This window comes from Phocoena phocoena, chromosome 6 (assembly GCF_963924675.1).
Source record: "Phocoena phocoena chromosome 6, mPhoPho1.1, whole genome shotgun sequence".
NCBI lineage: Eukaryota > Metazoa > Chordata > Mammalia > Artiodactyla > Phocoenidae > Phocoena > Phocoena phocoena.
The window spans coordinates 30,034,085-30,054,430 of NC_089224.1; the positions used below are offsets into that span (position 1 = coordinate 30,034,085).

Genomic DNA, 20,346 nt, shown 5'->3' on the forward strand with positions numbered 1-20,346 from the left:
TTTGGGGGTTCACCCAAGGAAAATGGAAGGGGCCTCTTTTCCTTAAAGCAAAAATACACGTGCAGGGCTTCCTTGGTGGTTCAGAGGTTAAGAATCCTCCTGCCAAATCAGGGGACACGGGTTCGAGCCCTGGTCTGGGAAGATCCCACATGCCGCGGAGCAACTAAGCTCGTGCGCTACAACTACTGAGCCTGCACTCTAGAGCCTGAGAGCCACAACTACTGAAGCCCGTGTGCCACAACTACTGAAGCCGCATACCTAGAGCCCGTGCTCCGCAACAAGAGAAGCCACCACAATGAAAAGCCTGTGCACTGCAACGAAGAGTAGTCCCCACTTGCTGCAACTACAGAAAGCCTGCACTAAGCAACAAAGACCCAACGCAGCCAAAAATAAATAAAAATTAAAAAATTAAAAAGAAATACATGTGAAATCACCTGAGTTCTTTCTGCTTCCCCACACCATTCCCAACTTTAGTAATAATTAAGTACCTAATAAACTGGGTTGATTTCCACCCCTGAGAGTTTAGGTTTAATCACTTTCTGGACTGGTTTGTCCCACGAGGTGGGGTACTGGCAAATGAAAACAAAACAAAGAAAAAGAATCCCTTTTGAATTAAACACCACAAACTAATGCAACAAGCAACAGTTTATTTATTAAAAAAAAAAAAAGGAAAAGAAAAAAAAGAACTAAAAAGAAAAGAAAACCTTTTTTACTACATCTTATAGATTAAGTAAAAATACCTGTATTAATATATATGTATATACATACTGCATATATATATATACATATGATATAACATTAAAATTACATGCTTCTCAGGACAGAAGAATTAGGACATGTTCCCTTATTTCGATTTAAAACTCTATCACAATTTAAAATCACTGCAAGAAAGCTTGCTTCCTTTATTTTCTTTTTGAGACTTCAAGTACAGGAAGTTATCAAACCAGGATCTAAATGTGGAGAACCATCTGCTATGCACAAATGACAACAAACTGCCACAAATCATGAGTCGGGGGTCTTCTGAATTCTCACACAGGTCTTGGCTCCCTAAAACAGTGTCAGCCTTCTACCTGAGATGACAGGGGATGATGAAGCGTGACAGTCTGCAGGTTCCACGTGGATGTTCACACTGACGTTGAAACAAAAGCAAACACAAACATGTCTTATCGTAGCAACAACACTGGCCATGAAATTGCTCTAGAGGAGGTTTCTTTCTCCCCTTTCCTTGTCAAAGGAAACACAAAAATTGCCAAAAAAGAAAAAAAAAAAAAAAAAACCTCGGGTGCAGCACCTCTGGCGATGATCAGCATACAGCAAGACACAGAGAGGGAGCGTTTCTTTCGCGACAGCTCCGGGCTGACTTGGATGATTTCAAACACACCCTCTTCTGCAAAAGGCACTCACATATTGTCTGTTTATAAATCATACAGTGGGATTCCTTACATGGGAGTTTTTCCTACAAATATAAAAGAGATAAGCTGAGGACATGGTATAACAAAGAAAAAAGTATAAGAAATACACATTTTGGATAAATGTGCACTTTTTTTTAAAAAGGACAATCAATATAATAGTTTAAAAAAATTTCATTGAAAAGTTAGGAATTCCAATAAAATTATCAGTAAGAAGCAAGGTACTAGAGGATGAGAGATGGAGGGGGGCTAGCTTTTCAAATGGCCAAAGGAAAGGATAGGGTCTGCTCTTAAACTAGAAAGACCATTCACACACAATGCAATGTGTGAGAGGAGGGAGGTAGTAGCAGAGAAATAGGTGAAGCGGAAGGGAGGGTGGCGTCCTTCAGGATGTGGGCGTAGGAAAGGACGCGCCAGAATCTGCAGCGGGAAAGATGGGCTGTGTCCCCCTTGCCTCTGCAGTTGGAAGAGACCCTGCCCAAGCCAAAGGCTGCCCTCACCGGGACACGACCGAGCTAATGGAATTATAAGATGTGCCACTGTTGCAGCTTGAGGCGTAGGCCTCCTGGCCGTTGCCGTCGAGGTTGATTTTGAACACAGAGGACGCCTTCAGTAGGAAGTCCGCCGCATCCCGGCGCCCCAACTCCCTCAGTTTGGACATGAGGATGCCGACCGTGCTCTCGGGGTAGGAGGTCCATTCCCGGAGCAGGGCGTGGACCGGGCTCGGGAGGAACTCCTTGGGAGACCCGTTATTGGTGTTGTACTTTGCCACAAGGTCGGGGAGACCCAAGTTCATGGCAAGAAGGCACCAGTCCTTCCCCATGGGATCGGGTGGGTCCAGCAGGCGACTGAGTTTCCTCCGGGTCAGGAGGTTCAGATCTGACGCATGGATGTCCATGCCCAGGCTGGCCTGCGAGTAGACGTCGTGACAGCCGAAGCACATGATGCTGCTGAAGCTCTCCCTGTACCCGCCCATGGTGTTCGTCAGCGAGGTCTCCTTGAGGGTCTGTGCCCGGAAGAAGTCTCGCGGCTGGTAGATCATGACGGGCTCGTGGTGCTCTCTCAGCTGCTGGGGGCTCAGGTAGTGCTTCACCGTCAGCAGCCCGGGCAGCGTGGTGGCCATGACGTTCTCGATGGTGCTGCACACCGAGTCCAGCAGGAGACAGCACTTGATCTTTTCCGTCTCCAGACCGCGAACCTGGACCTCGATGCCCTGGCCGTGGTTGACCAGAAGCACCAGCAGCTCGGCCCCACGGTTGGCAATCTTGCAGCCGTTCACCCACAGGCGGATGTCCGCGTCTCCCTCCGCGCTCTGCTGGTGGATCCACCTGCACAGGTTCACCTGCACCTTGTGAAAGATGCCGCACGGGAAGGGCGTGAGGTGCTCCACGGGGACGACGCGCACGCCGCCGTAGACCCGTACCTCGTCCTCCTCATCTGTCCAGGACCGGTGCAGGTTGTCAGTCTTGATCAGGGCGGGGATGTCCACCATGGTACCGCTGCTCAGGTCCCGGGCGCAGATATCCATGGCATCGAGAATCTGCAGCAGCTCCTCCACGTCGCTGTCGGGCACCAGGCGCTGGACGTCCTCCATGGTGTAGCGGCCCCGGTAATGGTGCAGGGCCCGTGGGGTCTCGACGGAGAGCAGCTTCCCCAGAACGTTGGAGCAGAGCCAGCGGGGGTCTAGGAGCAGCACGTCCTGGACGGTTTCACTCTGCATGATGTTGATCTGCCAGAGGGGACAACGGGAAGTCACTCATAGGAACCTAAATGGCCAGATGCTTCAGCTGCTCGGAGCACTGAAGGGCCTGAGCAGGGATGAAATCTGTGCAGATATTGTAAGGAATGACTCAGCACATTCATGTGGACAGATCTCAAAAATCAATACTGAGCCAAAAAACCAGCTTGGCAATGTCAGAAGGGAGATTCTGAAAAGACTACCTTTGACCCTTATAAAAGGTCAATGTAATAAAAGATAGAGAGAGAGAGAGAGAGAGAGGGGAGCCAAATGCAATGGGTGAGTTTTGACTGGATTCTGAATCCCCAGATAAATACACAAACAAATAAAATTAGCTATAAATGAAATTACTGGGACAAGTGGCAAACACTTGAATGAGGACTATAAATTCAACAATAGTATTATATCAATGTTATGTTTCCAGGAAGTGATAATCAATTATATTGTGGTTATGTGGGAGAATGTCCTTTGCCTTAGGAGGTACAAGCTAAATTTTTTAGGGGTGAAAGGTCATGATGTTTGCAAAGCAAATAAAGAGATAGAAGAGAAGGAGATAAAGCAAATGTAGCAAAATGTAAACAACTGGTTAAATTAGGTGTCGAGGATATGAGGAGATATTGTACTAGTCTTCTAAGTTCTCTGAATGCTTGAAATTTTTCAAAAAAGATTCAGAATGTTACAATATTAGACTGTTAGGTAAATTTTTAACACACACACATATAAAAAAGGTCTAGAAAGATACGCTACCATGACAGTGGTTGGCCCTGGAGTGGGGAGAGAGGAAAGTGGCGAGAGGTGGCCGAAAGGGACTTAAGCTTTTCCTGTCACATTCATTTCTTGAAAAAGCAGAAATCAGAAAGAAAAAAAAAGTGACAAAACATAGAAGCAACTTTCCCCTTTACGGAACACTTACCCCTCCCTCCCTTCCCTCCCTACTCTGGGCTAGTTCTACAAAGAATGGTGATCCAAGGTGGACTCCGTTCTCACGTGGAGGCTGAGACCCTGGACCTGTTTGCACCAGAAGTACTTTTCTCCCCACAGTCTGGTTTAAATCTTTGAGATGCCTTGTAGATACGATTCTGTTCAAAATTGAGACTTAGAGTGTACATTTCTGGAATGTAGAGCAGTATCTACTTAATTTTTGATAAGGCATTTGGTGGAATACTGCCTGCAATTCAGTCCTAGACACAACTATCTCCTCAGGGTCACAAAAGACAGACTGATAAACTGTCCCGTATTGGAGGAGACTAAGGAGACAGATGACTGAGTGCAGTGTGGGATCCTGAGCCGAAGAAAGACGGGACAACTGATGAAATCTGAAAAGATCCTTAGATTACTTGCTAGAGGGCAGGAATAGTACTGGAGGAGGGGCTGGAGGCCAATGAGAATGGGGGCCGCCTGATTTAGATTTCCCTTCTTTTTCATTCTGCCTTCATTTACTTATTAACGTCTCAAGGCCAAGGAGGGATGTGTTGTCAAATAATGTGGATTAATCACTATGAGCTAGAAAATTGCTGGCAAATGCCACAAGGCAAGAGAATACTGTATTAAAAAGAGTGAATTTATTACTATGGTTACAATATATATTTTTATATCTAGCACTATATTACAAGGTAAGGTTTGATCCCTTGCTTATCCCCACCCTTGGATTCAATCATTTAAAGTACTGCTGGAGAGACCTTCAAGATGGCGGAGGAGTAAGACACGGAGATCACCCTCCTCCCCACAAATACATCAGAAATACATCTACATGTGGAACAACTCCTACAGAGCACCTACTGAACGCTGGCAGAAGACCTCAGACCTCCCCAAAGGCAAGAAACTCCTCCATGTAGGAGTTTTGTAGGGCAAAAGAAAAAAACAGAGACAAAAGAATAGGGACAGGACCTGCACCTCAGGGACAGAGCTGTGAAGGAGGGAAAGTTTCCACACACTAGGAAGCCCCTTCACTGGAGGAGACAGGGGGTGGGCGGGGGGGAAGCTTCGGAGTCACGGAGAAGCGCAGCAACAGGGGTGCAGAGGGCAAAGTGGAGAGATTCCCGCACAGAGGATCGGGGCCGACCAGCACTCACCAGCCCGAGAGGCTTGTCTGCTCATCCGCTGGGGCGGGCGGGGCTGGGAGCTGAGGCTCGGGCTTCGGAGGTCAGACCCCAGGGAGAGGACTGGGGTTGGCTGAGTGAACGCAGCCTGAAGGGGGCTAGTGCGCCACAGCTAGCCGGGAGGGAGTCCGGGAAAAAGTCTGGACCTGCCTAAGAGTCAAGAGACCATTGTTTCGGGGTGCACGAGGAGAGGGGATTCAAAGCACCGCCTAAACGAGCTCCAGAGATGGGAGCAAGCCGCGGCTATCTGCGCGGACACCAGAGACGGGCATGAGATGCTAAGGCTGCTGCTGCAGCCAGCAAGAAACCTGTGTGCGAGCACAGGACACTATCCATACCTCCTCTCCCTGGAGCCTGTGCAGCCCGCCACGGCCAGGGTTCCGTGATCCAGGGACAACTTCCCCGGGAGAACACATGGTGCGCCGCAGGCTGTTGCAACGTCACGCCGGCCTCTGCCCGCCGCAGGATCACCCCGCATTCTGTACCCCTCCCTCCCCCTGGCCTGAGTGAGCCAGAGACCCCTAATCAGCTGCTACTTTAACCCTGGCCAGTCTGAGCAAAGAACAGACACCGCAGGTGACCTACACGCAGAGGCGGGGCCAAACCCAAAGCTGAACCCCAGGAGCTATGCGAACAAAGAGAAAGGGAAATCTCTCCCAGCAGCCTCAGGGGCAGCAGATTAAATCTCCACAATCAACTTGATGTACCCTGCATCTCTGGAATACCTGAATAGAAAACAAACCATCCCAAAATTGAGGTGGTGGACTTTGGGAGCAACTGTAGACTTGGGGTTTGGTTTCTGCATCTAATTTGTTTTTGGTTTTATGTTTATTGTAGTTTAGTATTTAGAGTTTATTATCATTGGTAGACTTATTTATTGATTTGGTTGCTCTCTTCCTTTTCTTTATATATATATATATTTTTTTTTTTTCCTTTTTCTTTTTTTGTGAGTGTGTATGTGTATGCTTCTTTGTGTGATTTTGTCTGTATAGCTTTGCTTTTACCATTTGTCCCAGGGTTATGTCTATTTTTTTCTTTTTTAGTATAGTTTTTAGTGCTTGTTATCATTAGTGGATTTGATTTTTTGGTTGCTCTCTTCTTTCTTTCTTTTTTTGAATATTACTTAAAATTGTTTTAAAATTTTTAATAAATTTTTTTATTTTAATGACTTTATTTTCCTTCCTTCCTCCCTCGCTCCCTCCCTCTCTCCCTTCCTTCCTTTCTTTCTTTTTTTGTGCCTTTTCTTCTGAGCCGTGTGGCTGACTTGGTGCTCCGGAATGGGTGTCAAGCCTGTGTCTCTGAGGTGGGAGAGCCGAGTTCAGGACATTGGTCCATCAGAGACCTCCCAGCTCCACATAATATCAAACGGCGAAAGCTCTCCCAGAGATCTCCATCTCAACGCTAAGACCCAGCTCCACTCAATGACCAGCAAGCTCCAGGGCTGGATACCCTATGCCAAACAACTAGCAAGACAGGAACACAAACCCACCTATCAGCAGAGAGACTGCCTAAAATCATAATAAGTTCACAGTTACTCCAAAACACACCACTGGACGCGGTCATGCCCACCAGAAAGACAAGATCCAGCCTCATCCACCAGAACACAGGGACTAGTCCCCTCCACCAGGAAGCCCACAACCCACTGAACCAACCTTAGCCACTGGGGGCAGACACCAAAAACAATAGGAACTACGAACCTGCAGCCTGCGAAAAGGAGACCCCAAACACAGTAGGTTAAGAAAAATGAGAAGACAGAGAAACACACAGCAGATGAAGGAGCAAGGTAAAAACCCACCAGATCAAACAAATGAAGAGGGAACAGGCAGTCTACCTGAAAAAGAATTCAGACTAATGATAGTAAAGATGATCCAAAATCTTTGAAACAGAATGGAGAAAATGCAAGAAACGTTGAACAAGGACCTAGAAGAACTAAAGAGCAAACAAACGATGATGAACAACACAATAAATGAAATTCAAAATTCTCTAGAAGGGATCAATAGCAGAATAACTGAGGCAGAAGAACGGATAAGTGACCTGGAAGATAAAATACTGGAGATAACTACCGCAGAGCAGAATAAAGAAAAAAAAAAAAAAGAAAAGAACTGAGGACAGACTCAGAGACCTCTGGGACAACATTAAACGCACCAACATTCGAATTATCGGGGTCCCAGAAAAAGAAGAGAAAAAGAAAGGGACTGAGAAAATATTTGAAGAGGTTATAGTTGAAAACTTCCCTAATATGGGAAACGAAATAGATAATCAAGTCCAGGAAGCACAGAGAGTCCCAAACAGGATAAATCCAAGGAGAAACAGTCCAAGACACATATTAATCAAACTGTCAAAAATTAAATACAAAGAAAAAATATTAAAAGCAGCAAGGGAAAAACAACAAATAACATACAAAGAAATCCCCAAAAGGTTAACAGCTGATCTTTCAGCAGAAACTCTGCAAGCCAGAGGGAGTGGCAGGACATATTTAAAGTGATGAAAGGAAAAAACCTACAACCAAGATTACTCTACCCAGCAAGGATCTCATTCAGATTTGACAGAGAAATTAAAACCTTTAGAGACAAGCAAAAGCTAAAAGAATTCAGCACCACCAAACCAGCTTTACAACAAATACTAAAGGAACTTCTCTAGACAGGAAACACAAGAGAAGGAAAAGACCTACAATAACAAACCCAAAACAATTAAGAAAATGGTAAAAGGAACATACATATCGATAATTATCTTAAATGTAAATGGATTAAATGCTCCAACCAAAAGACATAGACTGGCTGAATGGATACAAAAACAAGACCCATATATATGCTGTCTACAAGAGACCCACTTCAGACCTAGTGACACATACAGACTGAAAGTGAGGGGATGTAAAAAGCTATTCCATGAAAATGGAAATCAAAAGAAAGCTGGAGTAGCAATTCTCATATCAGACAAAATAGACTTTAATATAAAGACTATTACAAGAGACAAAGAAGGACACTGCATAATGATCAAGGGATCAATCCAAGAAGAAGATATAACAACTGTAACTATTTATGCACGCAACATAGGAGCACCTCAATACATAAGGCAAATGCTAACAGCCATAAAGGGGAAATCGACAGTAACACTATCATAGTAGGGGACTTTAACACCCCACTTTCACCAATGGACAGATCATCCAAAATGAAAATAAATAAGGAAACACAAGCTTTAAATGATACATTAAACAAGATGGACTTAATTGATATTTATAGGACATTCTACCCAAAAACAAGAGAATACACTTTCTTCTCAAGTGCTCATGGAACATTCTCCAGGATAGATCATATCTTAGGTCACAAATCAAGTCTTGGTAAATTTAAGAAAATTGAAATCGTATCAACTATCTTTTCCGAACACAATGATATCAATTACAGGAAAAAATCTCTAAAGAATACAAACACATGAAGGCTAAACAATACACTACTAATTAACGAAGAGATCACTGAAGAAATCAAAGAGGAAATCAAAAAATACCTGGGAACAAATGACAATGAAAACAGGATGATCCAAGACCTATGGGATGCGGGAAAAGCAGTTCTAAGAGGGAAGTTTACAGAAATACAATCCTACCTCAAGAAACAAGAAACATCTTAAATTAACAAGCTAACCTTACACCTAAAGCAATTAGAGAAAGAAGAACAAAAAACCCCAAAGTTAGAAGAAGGAAAGAAATCATAAAGATCAGATCAGAAATAAATGAAAAAGAAATGAAGGAAATGATAGCAAAGAACAGTAAAACTAAAAGCTGGTCCTTTGAGAAGATAAACAAAATTGATAAACCTTTAGGCAGATTCATCAAGAAAAAAGAGGAGAAGACTCAAATCAATAGAATTAGAAATGAAAAAGGAGAAGTAACAACTGACACTGCAGAAATACAAAGGATCATGAGAGATTACTACAAGCAACTCTATTCCAATAAAATGGACAACCTGGAAGAAATGGACAAATTCTTAGAAATGAACAACTTTCCAAGACTGAACCAGGAAGAAATAGAAAATATGAACAGACCAATCACAAACACTGACATTTAGACTGTGATTAAAAATCTTCCAACAAACAAAAGCCCAGGACCAGATGGCTTCAGAGGCGAATTCTATCAAACACTTAGAGAAGAGCTAACACCTATCCTTCTCATACTCTTTCAATATATAGCAGAGGGAGGAACACTCCCAAACGCATTCTACAAGGCCACCATCACCCTGATACCTAAACCAGACAAAGATGTCACAAAGAAAGAAAACTACAGACCAATTATCACTGATGAACATAGATGCAAAAATCCCCAACAAAATACTAGCAAAGAGAATCCAACAGCACATTAAAAGGGTCATACACCATGATCAAGTGGGGTTTACCCCAGGAAGGCAAGGATTCTTCAATATATGCAAATCAATCAATGTGATAAAGTATATTAACAAACTGAAGGAGAAAAACCAAACCATATTAACAAATTGAAGGAGAAAAACAATATGATCATCTCAGTAGATGCAGAAAAAGCTTTTGACAAAATTCAACACCATTTATGATAAAAAAAACCCTTCAGAAAGTAGTCACAGAGGGAACTTAGCTCAACATAATAAAAGCCATATATGACAAACCCACAGCCAACATTGTTCTCAATTTTGAAAAACTGAAACCATTTCCTCTAAGCTCAGGAACAAGACAAGGTTGCCCACTTTCATCACTATTATTCAACATAATTTTGGAAGTTTTAGCCACAGCAATCAGAGAAGAAAAAGAAGTAAAAGGAATCCAAGACAGAAAAGAAGAAGTAAAGCTGTCACCGTTTGAGGATGACATGACACTATACACAGAGAATCCTAAAGATGCTACCAGAAAACTACTAGAGCTAATCAACGAATTTGGTAAAGTAGCAGGATACAAAGTTAATGCACAGAAATCTCTTGCATTCCTATATACTAATGAATGACATATGTAGGAATAAACCTACCTAAGGAGACAAAAGACCTGTATGCAGAAAACTATAAGACACTGATGAAAGAAAAAAGATGATACAAACAGATGGAGAGATATACCATGTTCTTGGATTGGAAGAATCAACATTGTGAAAATGACTATACTACCCAAAGCAATCTACAGATTCAGTGCAATGCCTATCAAACTACCAATGACATTTTTCACAGAACTAGAACAAAAAATTTCACAATTTCTTTGGAAACACAAAAGACCCTGAATAGCCAATGCAATCCTAAGAAAGAAAAACGGAGCTGGAGGAATCAGGGTCCCTGACTTCAGACTATACTACAAAGCTACAGTAATCAAGACAACATGGTACTGGCACAAAAACAGAACTATAGATCAATGGGATAGGATAGAAAGCCCAGAGATAAACCCACACACATATGGTCACCTTATTTTTGATAAAGGAGGCAAGAATACATAATGGAGAAAAGACAGCCTCTTCAATAAGTGGTGCTGGGAAAACTGGACAGCTACATGTAAAAGAATGAAATTAGATCACTCCCTCACACCATACACAAAAATAAACTCAAAGTGTATTAAAGACCTAAATGTAAGGCAGACACTATCAAACTCTTAGAGGAAAACATAGGCAGAACACTCTATGACATAAATCACAGCAAGATCCTTTTTGACACACCTCCTAGAGGAATGGAAATAAAACCAAAAATAAACAAATGGGTCCTAATGAAGCTTAAAAGCTTTTGCACAGCAAAGGAAAACATAAACCAGACAAAAAGACAACCCTCAGAATGGTAGAGAATATTTGCAAATGAAGCAACTGACAAAGGATTAATCTCCAAAATGTACAAGCAGCTCATGCAGCTCAATGTCAACAAAACAAACAACCCAATCCAAAAAATGGGCAGAAGACCTAAATAGACATTTCTCCAAAGAAGATATACAGATTGCCCACAAACACATGAAAGGATGCTCAACATCACTAGTCATTAGAGAAATGCAAATCAAAACCACAATGAGGTATCACCTTACACCAGTCAGAATGGTCATCATCAAAAAATCTACAATCAATAAATGCTGGAGAGGGTGTGGAGAAAAGGGAACCCTCTTGCACCGTTTGTGGGAATATAGATAGATATAACCACTATGGAGAACAGTATGGAGGTTCCTTAAAAAACTGAAAATAAACTACCACACGACCCAGGAATCTCATTACTGGGCATATATCTTGAGAAAACCATAATTCAAAAAGAGTCATGTACCACAATGTTCACTGCAGCTCTATTTACAATAGCCAGGATATGGAAGCAACCTAAATGTCCATCAACAGATGAATGGATAAAGAAGATGCGGCACATATATACAATGGAATATTACTCAGCCATAAAAAGAAACAAAATTGAGTTATTTGTAATGAGGTGGATGGACCTAGAGTCTGTCATACAGAGTGAAGTAAGTCAGAAAGAGAAAAACAAATAAGTTATGCTAACACACATATATGGAATCTAAAAAAAAAAAAGAAAATCGTTCTGAAGAACCTAGGGGCAGGACAGCAATAAAGACGCAGACGTAGAGAATGGACTTGAGGACATGGGGAGTGGGAAGGGTAAGCTGGGATGAAGTGAGAGAGTGGCAGGGACTTATATACACTACCAAATGTAAAATAGATAGCTAGTGGGAAGCAGCCGCATACCACAGGGAGATCAGCTCCATGCTTTGTGACCACCTAGAGGGGTGGTATAGGGAGGGCGGGAGGGAGATGCAAGAGGGAGGGGATATGGGGATATATGTATACATATAGCTGATTCACTCTGTTGTAAAGCAGAAAATAACACAGCATTGTAAAGCAATTATACTCCAATAAAGATGTTACCAAAAAAAAAAAAAAGTACTGCTGGAGGAGCCAGTAGATTAGCCTGTAGTTTCATTGGAATTTAAAGACTGACACAATCACTGCTTGAGGCTCTAGTTTTTAGGGCCGCTGGCTTCTTGATTCAAGTAGAATTTCAAACCTATGTAATCCATGGCCAAGGGCCACACATGGCACCTGAGACTGGGCAGGGAAGCTTCTGGTTTGCAAAATTCCTGGAACTGCTTCTGGTTTTTAATATTCAGAACTGTCTTAGCCCATACTAGCTTACACTGTCTCCTGATTTCACATGATGGGAGAATGTGAAGGCTATGCCCCGTTGAGAGGAACAGGCAGCATATGAAGCAATTAGAACAGGGTTCCCAAACTGCACCCAAGAGCTGAACCAGGAAGAGAGATTCCTATCTCTCGGTCATTTCCGGGGATCACTGCTTGCCGTGTCTTAGTGTCTCCACATGTTCCCTCCCTGAAGATACGTCACTACTATTTCTTGATTGTCTGTGAGCCCAAGAGATCTGTTTGGAGCTGATACACTCCATGGAGAGCAGCCATCCTGAAGGCTGCAGGAATCACAGCTAAGCATCAGCTGCCCCAGGGAGAGAGAGGAGAGGCCCAGTCACCCAGTGTAGCGGGAACTGTGCTCCCAAACTAAGAGAAGCCGGAAAACAAACCAACCAAAGCAAGACAAAACAACAGCTCTTAAGATGAACAGGAGAGCAAAGAACGGCGGTTCGGGGAATCACTCGAGGCTTCCTGTGATAGTCACACGTCTGGAAACATCATGGGTAGTGGGCAGTTGCCACTCGGCCCCCGCAGCTCATCCCACCTTCAGACACTGGAAATGCATCCCAGGGCCCCCTCCCAGACCCTTGCCAGGGCTGGAGCCCTCACCTCGCCGGCACTGTGGAGCTGCTGGGCGATGCGCCGGAGGTCCACCTCGCTGGCCAGGGGGTTCAGCTGGTCCTGCACGTCGTACACAAACTGCTGCAATGACATCAGCTGGTTGGGCCCGTTGAGCTTCCTCCAGGAGGGCAGCGTGGAGATGATTTTCTCACACAGGTGAGTCATTGGAGGGCAGACCTAGAACATGCAGTACAGGCAGGTCAACGCACAGCTGTGGGGACTCAGGAGGAGCCGGCAAAAAACGATGCCGCTCACATCTGCACTGTTGCATGTAATTCTTTGGATGCGCCAGTGATTTTTGGTTAAGTACTGGGGCAGTTTTCTTTTTTCAGTGTTGCCTTTAAGCAGGATCTATTTAACAAATGTAAAATTTTATAGAGGCTTTCATTTCCACTGCTCGTCTTAAATAGATGGCACGGATCCACAAAAAATGGCTTTGGAATTGTGGACTCAATTAACTAACGTTCACTAAGTCCTAATGTTTTCCTCCCTCCCTCTCTTGGAGTGAGGGTTTCAGCCAGGTGATGGCCGCTTTATGAACAAAGAGACAGGAAAAAAGAGTAAGTATCATTATCAATATTAGATGGCTTTTTACCAGTAAATTAGGTATTCATGGGGATTACTGTTGAAATATTTCAAATTTGATTAATTCTTGGTAATTGGCTTGAAATTAGTTTTTAAGCTCTTAACTTGGTTAAATAAATCAGTCTATGTTACAGACTCACAGTCAGCACACTTTCCTAGTTAAAAACGCCATGAGCCATACCCTGCACTGCGTCATTAATCAGGCAGTCCCTTCTCCAATCTCATCTTTTACACCCCCTAAATTCCACTCCCTATTCAACGAACAATATTCCCAGGGATAAAGGCAGTTTGTTTGGTGAGCTTCGTCTGCCTGACCGCAGAAGTTGGGGGTGTGCGGGATGTGAAGCAGACATCATGCCACACCCCAGCTCAAGGCTCTTCAGGGAGCACAGGCCCTCCTCCCACCTGGTGAGCAGGCGCTGAGCCAGCCACAGACCACTGTTCCCGATCGCCACCCACTGGTTTCCGTGACCAGGTTCTTCAAGGCCCTCTAGGCTTTACCCTGCCCACTGACTCTGCCGTAGTGTACCCCCCTTTAGAAAGCGAGGGTCAAGCTTCACGAGAGAGGAGAGGGTTCCTGAAAATTCCAAAAGCATGTCTAGAACTGGAGCCTGGTATTGTAAGCACGGCACTTCTATCAGGCAAACGGTGAGTTATAACTAAAGACGGCACCTGCCATGCAGGGGAGCGAGAGCCATGTCCTCCTTGTTACACTCGAGCTTAGAAGCAGGAACAGTCCCTGGAGCATTTTGTTTTAGGAGTTTTACATTGGGATATTTGCCCATTTCTTACCCATTTCAGACAGCTTTTAGAATATTATGGATAGCAACCTTTTATATGCCAGGTGCACTGAGAATATTTTTTCCCCAATCTATCTCACCTTTTAACTTTGTTTATGGAATTTATTGGCCAGAAAAATCTTCTATGTTGTCAAATGTATTTGACAAAATATTGGTGTATTTTCTTTGAAAACTTCTGAGGTTTTCTAACTTGGCTGAAAAGGTTTCTCAAAGCACTTCTAAGCTATTTTAAAAATAAATGATCTTGCATTTCCATCAAGATATTACTTTATTTTTTACATTTAAAAGCTTTAGTCTGCCTACAGTCTATTTTTGCGCTATGTAGTAAGCAGGAGTTCAACCTAATTTCCTTCTAGGCAGACAGCTAGTTGTGCCAGATCATTTATTAAATAAACATTTTCCCCATTAACTTTAAATAACGTCTATGTTCTCTATTAAATTTCTGCAGATGTTCTGATTTACTTTGACACTCACTAATCTATTCCAGTTATTTATTGGTTTATTGATTACAGAGCCTTTGTAACATGTTTCATTTATTCTTCTGTTGAAATTTTAAGACAAAAACCCAATCTCCTCAACCCCATTCAGATGCTAACTGGAACTATATGAAGTTTATATAACTTGGGAAAATGAAACACTTAGTAATAAAGTCTTGCCATCCAGGAACACCACCTTATTCCATTTGGACAGCTATTATTTTATGCTCTTCAGTGAATTTTGTTGGTGACTGTTTTCCTACTTTCCTGCATTTCCCAAATATTTCACAATAAGTCACTTTTGCATTGCTTTTGTAATTTCTAACAAACAATTTTACATTTAAACAAACAACCAAAACTGTCAGAATTTCATACACTCTAACCTTGCCCATAACAACGCTTCATCTCACGGCCATCTCTCCTTGTTTCTCTACTCTTCCTTCCTTACCCCAGGGTAACAGGATAAAAACATGGCCATGCAGACACCGCGTACTGGGTCCCATGAAAACCAGACCAAACTCAGAGGGCCACACAAAAGAGGCCCAACTCCCGGGTCACTGGATGGTCCGGGGGAAGGTTGGGTCCAGCCCTCCCCAGGTATACTCACCGAAACAATCTGGCTCCGTATTTCTTGCAGGTGATTTCGAAGTACCTTCATGTCCTTAGACCCAGAAGCCCCGGCATCCAGAACGAACAGCTTATTTGAAATGTGAAGATCGTTCCCAAACCTAAGGAAAGAGCAGTAACCTCCTCAGAGTGACGCAGTCTCACCGGGTGTTTCCACAGAGGGCCAGGCTCCTGCTGGCCCAAAAGGTTGGTGGGAGGCAAGGAAGTTCTGGTGGCCTTGCAGAGACACCCCACACCTGCTGTTGGCTGGACTCTGTAACGTCACCCTGGGGTGGAGGCCTGGGGACACAGCCTGCTCCGGGTGCAGACAGGCGCTCCAGCTTCCACAAAACGGGGGAAACAGCTTCCCCCGATGCAGGAAAGGGGAGGCCTAATGCACTCACTTTACAAGGCAGAAGAAGAGATGTTTCTGCAGGTTGATGGAGTGAGAACAGAGGGATGAGTATGAAATAACACCTTAGATCTAAAATATTAGTAGAAGCCCTATTTCTCACATCAGGAAGATAACAGAGAAGTGTTGTCAGTTGATAAACCAAGAATTCACATTACTAGCATATTAAATAGAACTGCAGGTTGAAACTGTTTTGGGGATAGACACTAAGTAAAAATAGATACGTTTACATTGTGATTCTGTGCACATCCATATTTATAAGTGAAAAAGAAGTTTTCCAAAAATACTTGACACAAAATACACTCTGATACTTTCCATCACGTCCTTCTCCCCTCCACTCCACTCCAGACCTCCTAAATGAATTTCATGAGCCACTAGCAGGTTGCAACTTTCATTTTGAGAAATACTGATGGATGTTCTCACCAAAAAAAAAAAAAGATAAGTGGGTGAGGTGACGGATACGTTAATTAACGAGATGGAGAGAATCCTTTCACATTGTATACACACATCAAATCGCCACTTCATACAATTTAAATATCTTACAATTTCACTTGTCAATTATTCCTCCCTAGAGCTGAAAAAAAATACATCAAACAACTAAAAGGAGTTACCTCTGGGCAGGGGTACTTGGGGACAAGGACAGAAGTGAGAAGGCTGCTGACTTTTATTATGTGCCCTTTACTTCTGTTTGATTTGTTATTATGTGTATTTGTGGCTTTGGTAAAAAAAAATTCGACCAAGCTAAAGAGGCCTTTCAATTCTTTAATTCCTTTCTCTGGGTCACATGACTTTGGCTGTATCACCCCTGAAGATGCAGCAGCTGACTTACCTGTTCCTGACCTCTTTCAGCAACGAGGTGTCTTTGTCATATCCGAACTCGCCTCCAGCTGGACGAGGAATGTTCATGATGTCGGCGTGGGTGGCCACCAGGACAACTCGGAGTGGGTTCTTCAGCTTGCCGCCAAAGGCTGAGGGCAGAGAGCAAGCCGTTTCACAGGTGGGTCCTCCATCCTGCCCAGCTGAGGTTGCGTGCTCTGCCTGAGGCCTGGGCCGTCTCGCCAGGTGGACATACAACTTTGCCCGCAGACCCGAGGGCCCCAGGCCTGCTGCTAGGAGTGACCTCTGGAAGGCCTAGGCCTGGCCCAGAATGGAATGAACCTATTTCCTGGGCCTCCGGGAAGATTGCTCAGAAGTGGAGTAGAAGTGACCACAGGGCATAAGGCAGCTTCTCAGATCTTCCTCCAAATAGGCCTTGTTTGCATGGTGAGGAGAGATCTAACCTCTGACCAGGGGGACACCCTTTATAAGACCAGAGCAAGCCCGCTGAATGCAGCACCAGCACAGAAATGGCTCAGAAGGGAGACTCCTGCAGTTCACACAGGCAGAGAGCCTCTCACTTATGGGCGTGTTTGAAACGAAAACATGAAAGAGAATGAGAAAGAAAGAGGCAAGGGCTTCCCTGATGGTGCAGTGGTTGAGAGTCCGCCTGCCGATGCAGGGGACACGGGTTCGTGCCCCGGTCCGGGAAGATCCCACATGCCGCGGAGCGGCTGGGCCCGTGAGCCATGGCCGCTGAGCCTGTGTGCCCGGAGCCTGTGCCCCGCAACGGGAGAGGCCACAACAGTGAGAGGCCTGCGTACCACAAAAAAAAAGGAGGCAAAATTGGAGGTACCCTGAGGGGAATTAGCCCAATTTATTTTATTATTGTAAGTTTTTCAAAAAAAAATGACTGCTGAGTTTTGCATTTCATCAGGGAAGGCTGCTTCTTTTTTTGTATGAAAAGAAGAAAATAAGTCTGTCCATGCTGTCTTTTCCTTTAGGGATAAGGCTAAGATAATGCATTCAGTTAACACGGTTCCTTTTCTTTCTTTCTTTCTTTTTTTTTTTTTTGCGGTACGCGGGCCTCTCACTGTTGTGGCTTCTCCCGTTATGGAGCACAGGCTCCGGACGCGCAGGCTCAGCGGCCATGGCTCACGGGCCCAGCCGCTCCGCGGCATGTGGGATCTTCCCGGACCGGGGCACGAACCCGTGTCCCCTGCATCGGCAGGCGGACTCTCAACCACTGTGCCATCAGGGAAGCCCCCTTTTCTTTCATTTCTGATGGAACTACAGAACGAAGGAGAGCTCATTCTATTAATTATGTACCCATTAGGTAAGGCACAGTAGCTGTCAAAGAGGTATTCCACTTTGCACCTAACAAAAATGACCACAGCCCTAAAATATAGAAAGAAAGCAAGAAACGGCTCTCAAGGAATTGCTCAGAATTGAGTCTTTGTGGCAGAAATATGCAATCATGAAACAACTCCTTGCAGAACAAAAAAAACAGCTGAGCCCTAGGAAACTTCTAGAGTGGAAATCTCCTGATAGGAAGGAGGAACAAGGGTTCCCGCAGCTGTTGGCCACAAGCTGTTGGATCCGGGCATGACCAGGGTGCGAGGCCAGCAGGAAGGGCACGCCTCCCTGAGGGGCACCTCGGCTTACCTATGGGTTCTTCAACCGGGACAAGAGACTTCAGAAAACTGAGCCAGAAGATCACTTGATTCAGCTGGATCTCGTAGGGTTCTTCTAGACTGAAAACGATGACATGGATGGACGTGGGATCATTTGCAGCAAAATAGTCATAACAGCAGAAGTATACAGGATTTCCAGAGAACTCCCACACACTGAAATCGCCAACGCCTACAGAGAAAAAGAAAAAGAAAGATTGTGATTGTGAAACACCACCACCAAATTTCAATCACAGCTTTACTCAGCACTTTAGGGATGACCAGTAGGGACAGTGACATTCATCTATTTATTTATGCATCTACTTAAGTATAGATCTACATATGGAATATTTACATTTCCCTATTTCTTATGTCTATGTCTGTTTTTACATCCATGCCTTTTATAATATCTATATCCATAAACCTACTTATATCTGTATCTGCTTATCAATTTTCCTTAATGCCTTCATTATTGTATCTGTATCTCTATCTCTAGCACGTCTACTTATAATACCACAGAGTGGTGTACACACACACACACACACACACACACACACACACACAAACACCCCACACACATGTGTGTATATGCATGCCTATAAGCATACATGGAAAGGTGTATGTGGACACATATATTATGTTTTTCACCCCCAAATATTGGTATATTCACTATGAAACGTAACCTTAATTTTGGTTAAATGGTCACTAAATTCACCTTCCACAGGTGAGTGAGAGACCTGTTTTGGTCGGTCAGAAGGGAGCAGGGTGCCGTGCACAGGTGTAAGGTGCAGTAATTGATGAGTGGCTTTGCACAGGAAGGATGTAAGAGGAGCTGTGAGGAAATTGGGTCCAAGAGGCCACCTCCGCTGGGGAGGTGGCCGAAGGGTCGGGGGGAGGAAGGCTGTGGGTGTGGGTAGGGGGGCAGCTACTCTCCCACTCTCCCACACAGGAGCCTTGGGGGCGGCTGCTTTTCCCGCAAGTGTCATGGGTGAGATTCTGACCTGGAGCTCCTAGGCACCCAGAACCTCCTAATGACTGTGCAGACACATGGACACAGTCACCTCTATGCTGCCACATCCCACCAGGTCAGTGACCGCCCACCCACTGGCCTCCGGGAAGCCAGGCAGGGCCACTTATGTTATAGGATTTCAGGCTCCCTTTCCCTAATTTTTCCCCTTGGTGCTTATCCTGTGTCAGAAATTCTGCAGTTGAGAGTCATTTTGGAAGATCCATAGGGCTTTTCTAGAGCACAGGCGCTCCTGGGGAGCATGGCCTTCTAAGTCTGCCAGCTAAGGCCTTAGTGTGAATAGTTCTGGAACACAGAAATAGGCCCTTTGAGCTTGGGGAGCACTGCGAGGGACGTGGGATGGGGATAATGCCAGGGGAGGACGAAGGATGAGGGTAGGGGTGATGGGTGCTGAGGACACACTTCTGCTCTCCCTATGCTGCGGGGCCAGCTTTGCTCCCGGCAGCTCAGAGAACACTCAGCTTTTAAGAGAGCAGAATGCACACGGACTTTTATTCTATTTCATTAGGGTCCCTGGCCCAGCAGCAGCATCACCAAGAAACTCCCCAGATGGGATGAATCAGACGCTCGAGGGCGGGCTGGCAAGTCTGTGTTTTCACATGCCCTCCAGGGGATTTGTGCCTACGCTGGAGTCAAAGAACCACTGCTTTAGGTAAACACCCTGAGTATTCTATTTTTCACTGGGTTCAGTATAATAAAAGGGCCTTCGTGAAGATGCTCCCAATTTCCACTTTTTGAGAGCCTCTCCCTGCTAGACATTATACTAGGACCTTTAATAAACATGAGCTCGTAAAATCCTCACAGCCGTGGGAACTCAGCCTCAGAGAAACTGCTCTATCCCTGCTCCGGACCGTGCCGCGACGAGGCTCGTGTTCCAGTGCCTTGGGCCCAGCTGGGAGCTCCGGGGGAGCAGCCCTTGAGTTTCAAACTCGGGTATGTCAAAATGCTAGCGGGACTGTATTTTATG

The 20,346-nt window shown here is 44.5% G+C and overlaps 1 protein-coding gene across 3 annotated transcripts in view; it reads right to left on the reverse strand.

Annotated features, from left to right (window-relative positions):
* Window positions 1-1,422: 1,422 nt before the first annotated feature.
* The window catches only part of DAPK1 (death associated protein kinase 1), a 206,488-nt gene continuing 187,564 nt past the window's right edge, over window positions 1,423-20,346 (reverse strand). Inside the window, exons 21-26 of one of the 3 annotated variants that reach the window (XM_065879323.1) lie at window positions 18,348-18,545; window positions 16,696-16,834; window positions 15,456-15,576; window positions 12,976-13,164; window positions 1,910-3,138; window positions 1,423-1,456 (exon numbers count right to left, since the gene is read on the reverse strand). In XM_065879323.1, the coding sequence (XP_065735395.1) occupies window positions 1,423-1,456; window positions 1,910-3,138; window positions 12,976-13,164; window positions 15,456-15,576; window positions 16,696-16,834; window positions 18,348-18,545 (1,910 nt within the window). Of the gene's footprint in view, window positions 1,457-1,533; window positions 3,139-12,975; window positions 13,165-15,455; window positions 15,577-16,695; window positions 16,835-18,347; window positions 18,546-20,346 lie in introns of those variants that run through there. The other 2 variants (XM_065879324.1, XM_065879325.1) reach the window with 2 other exon arrangements.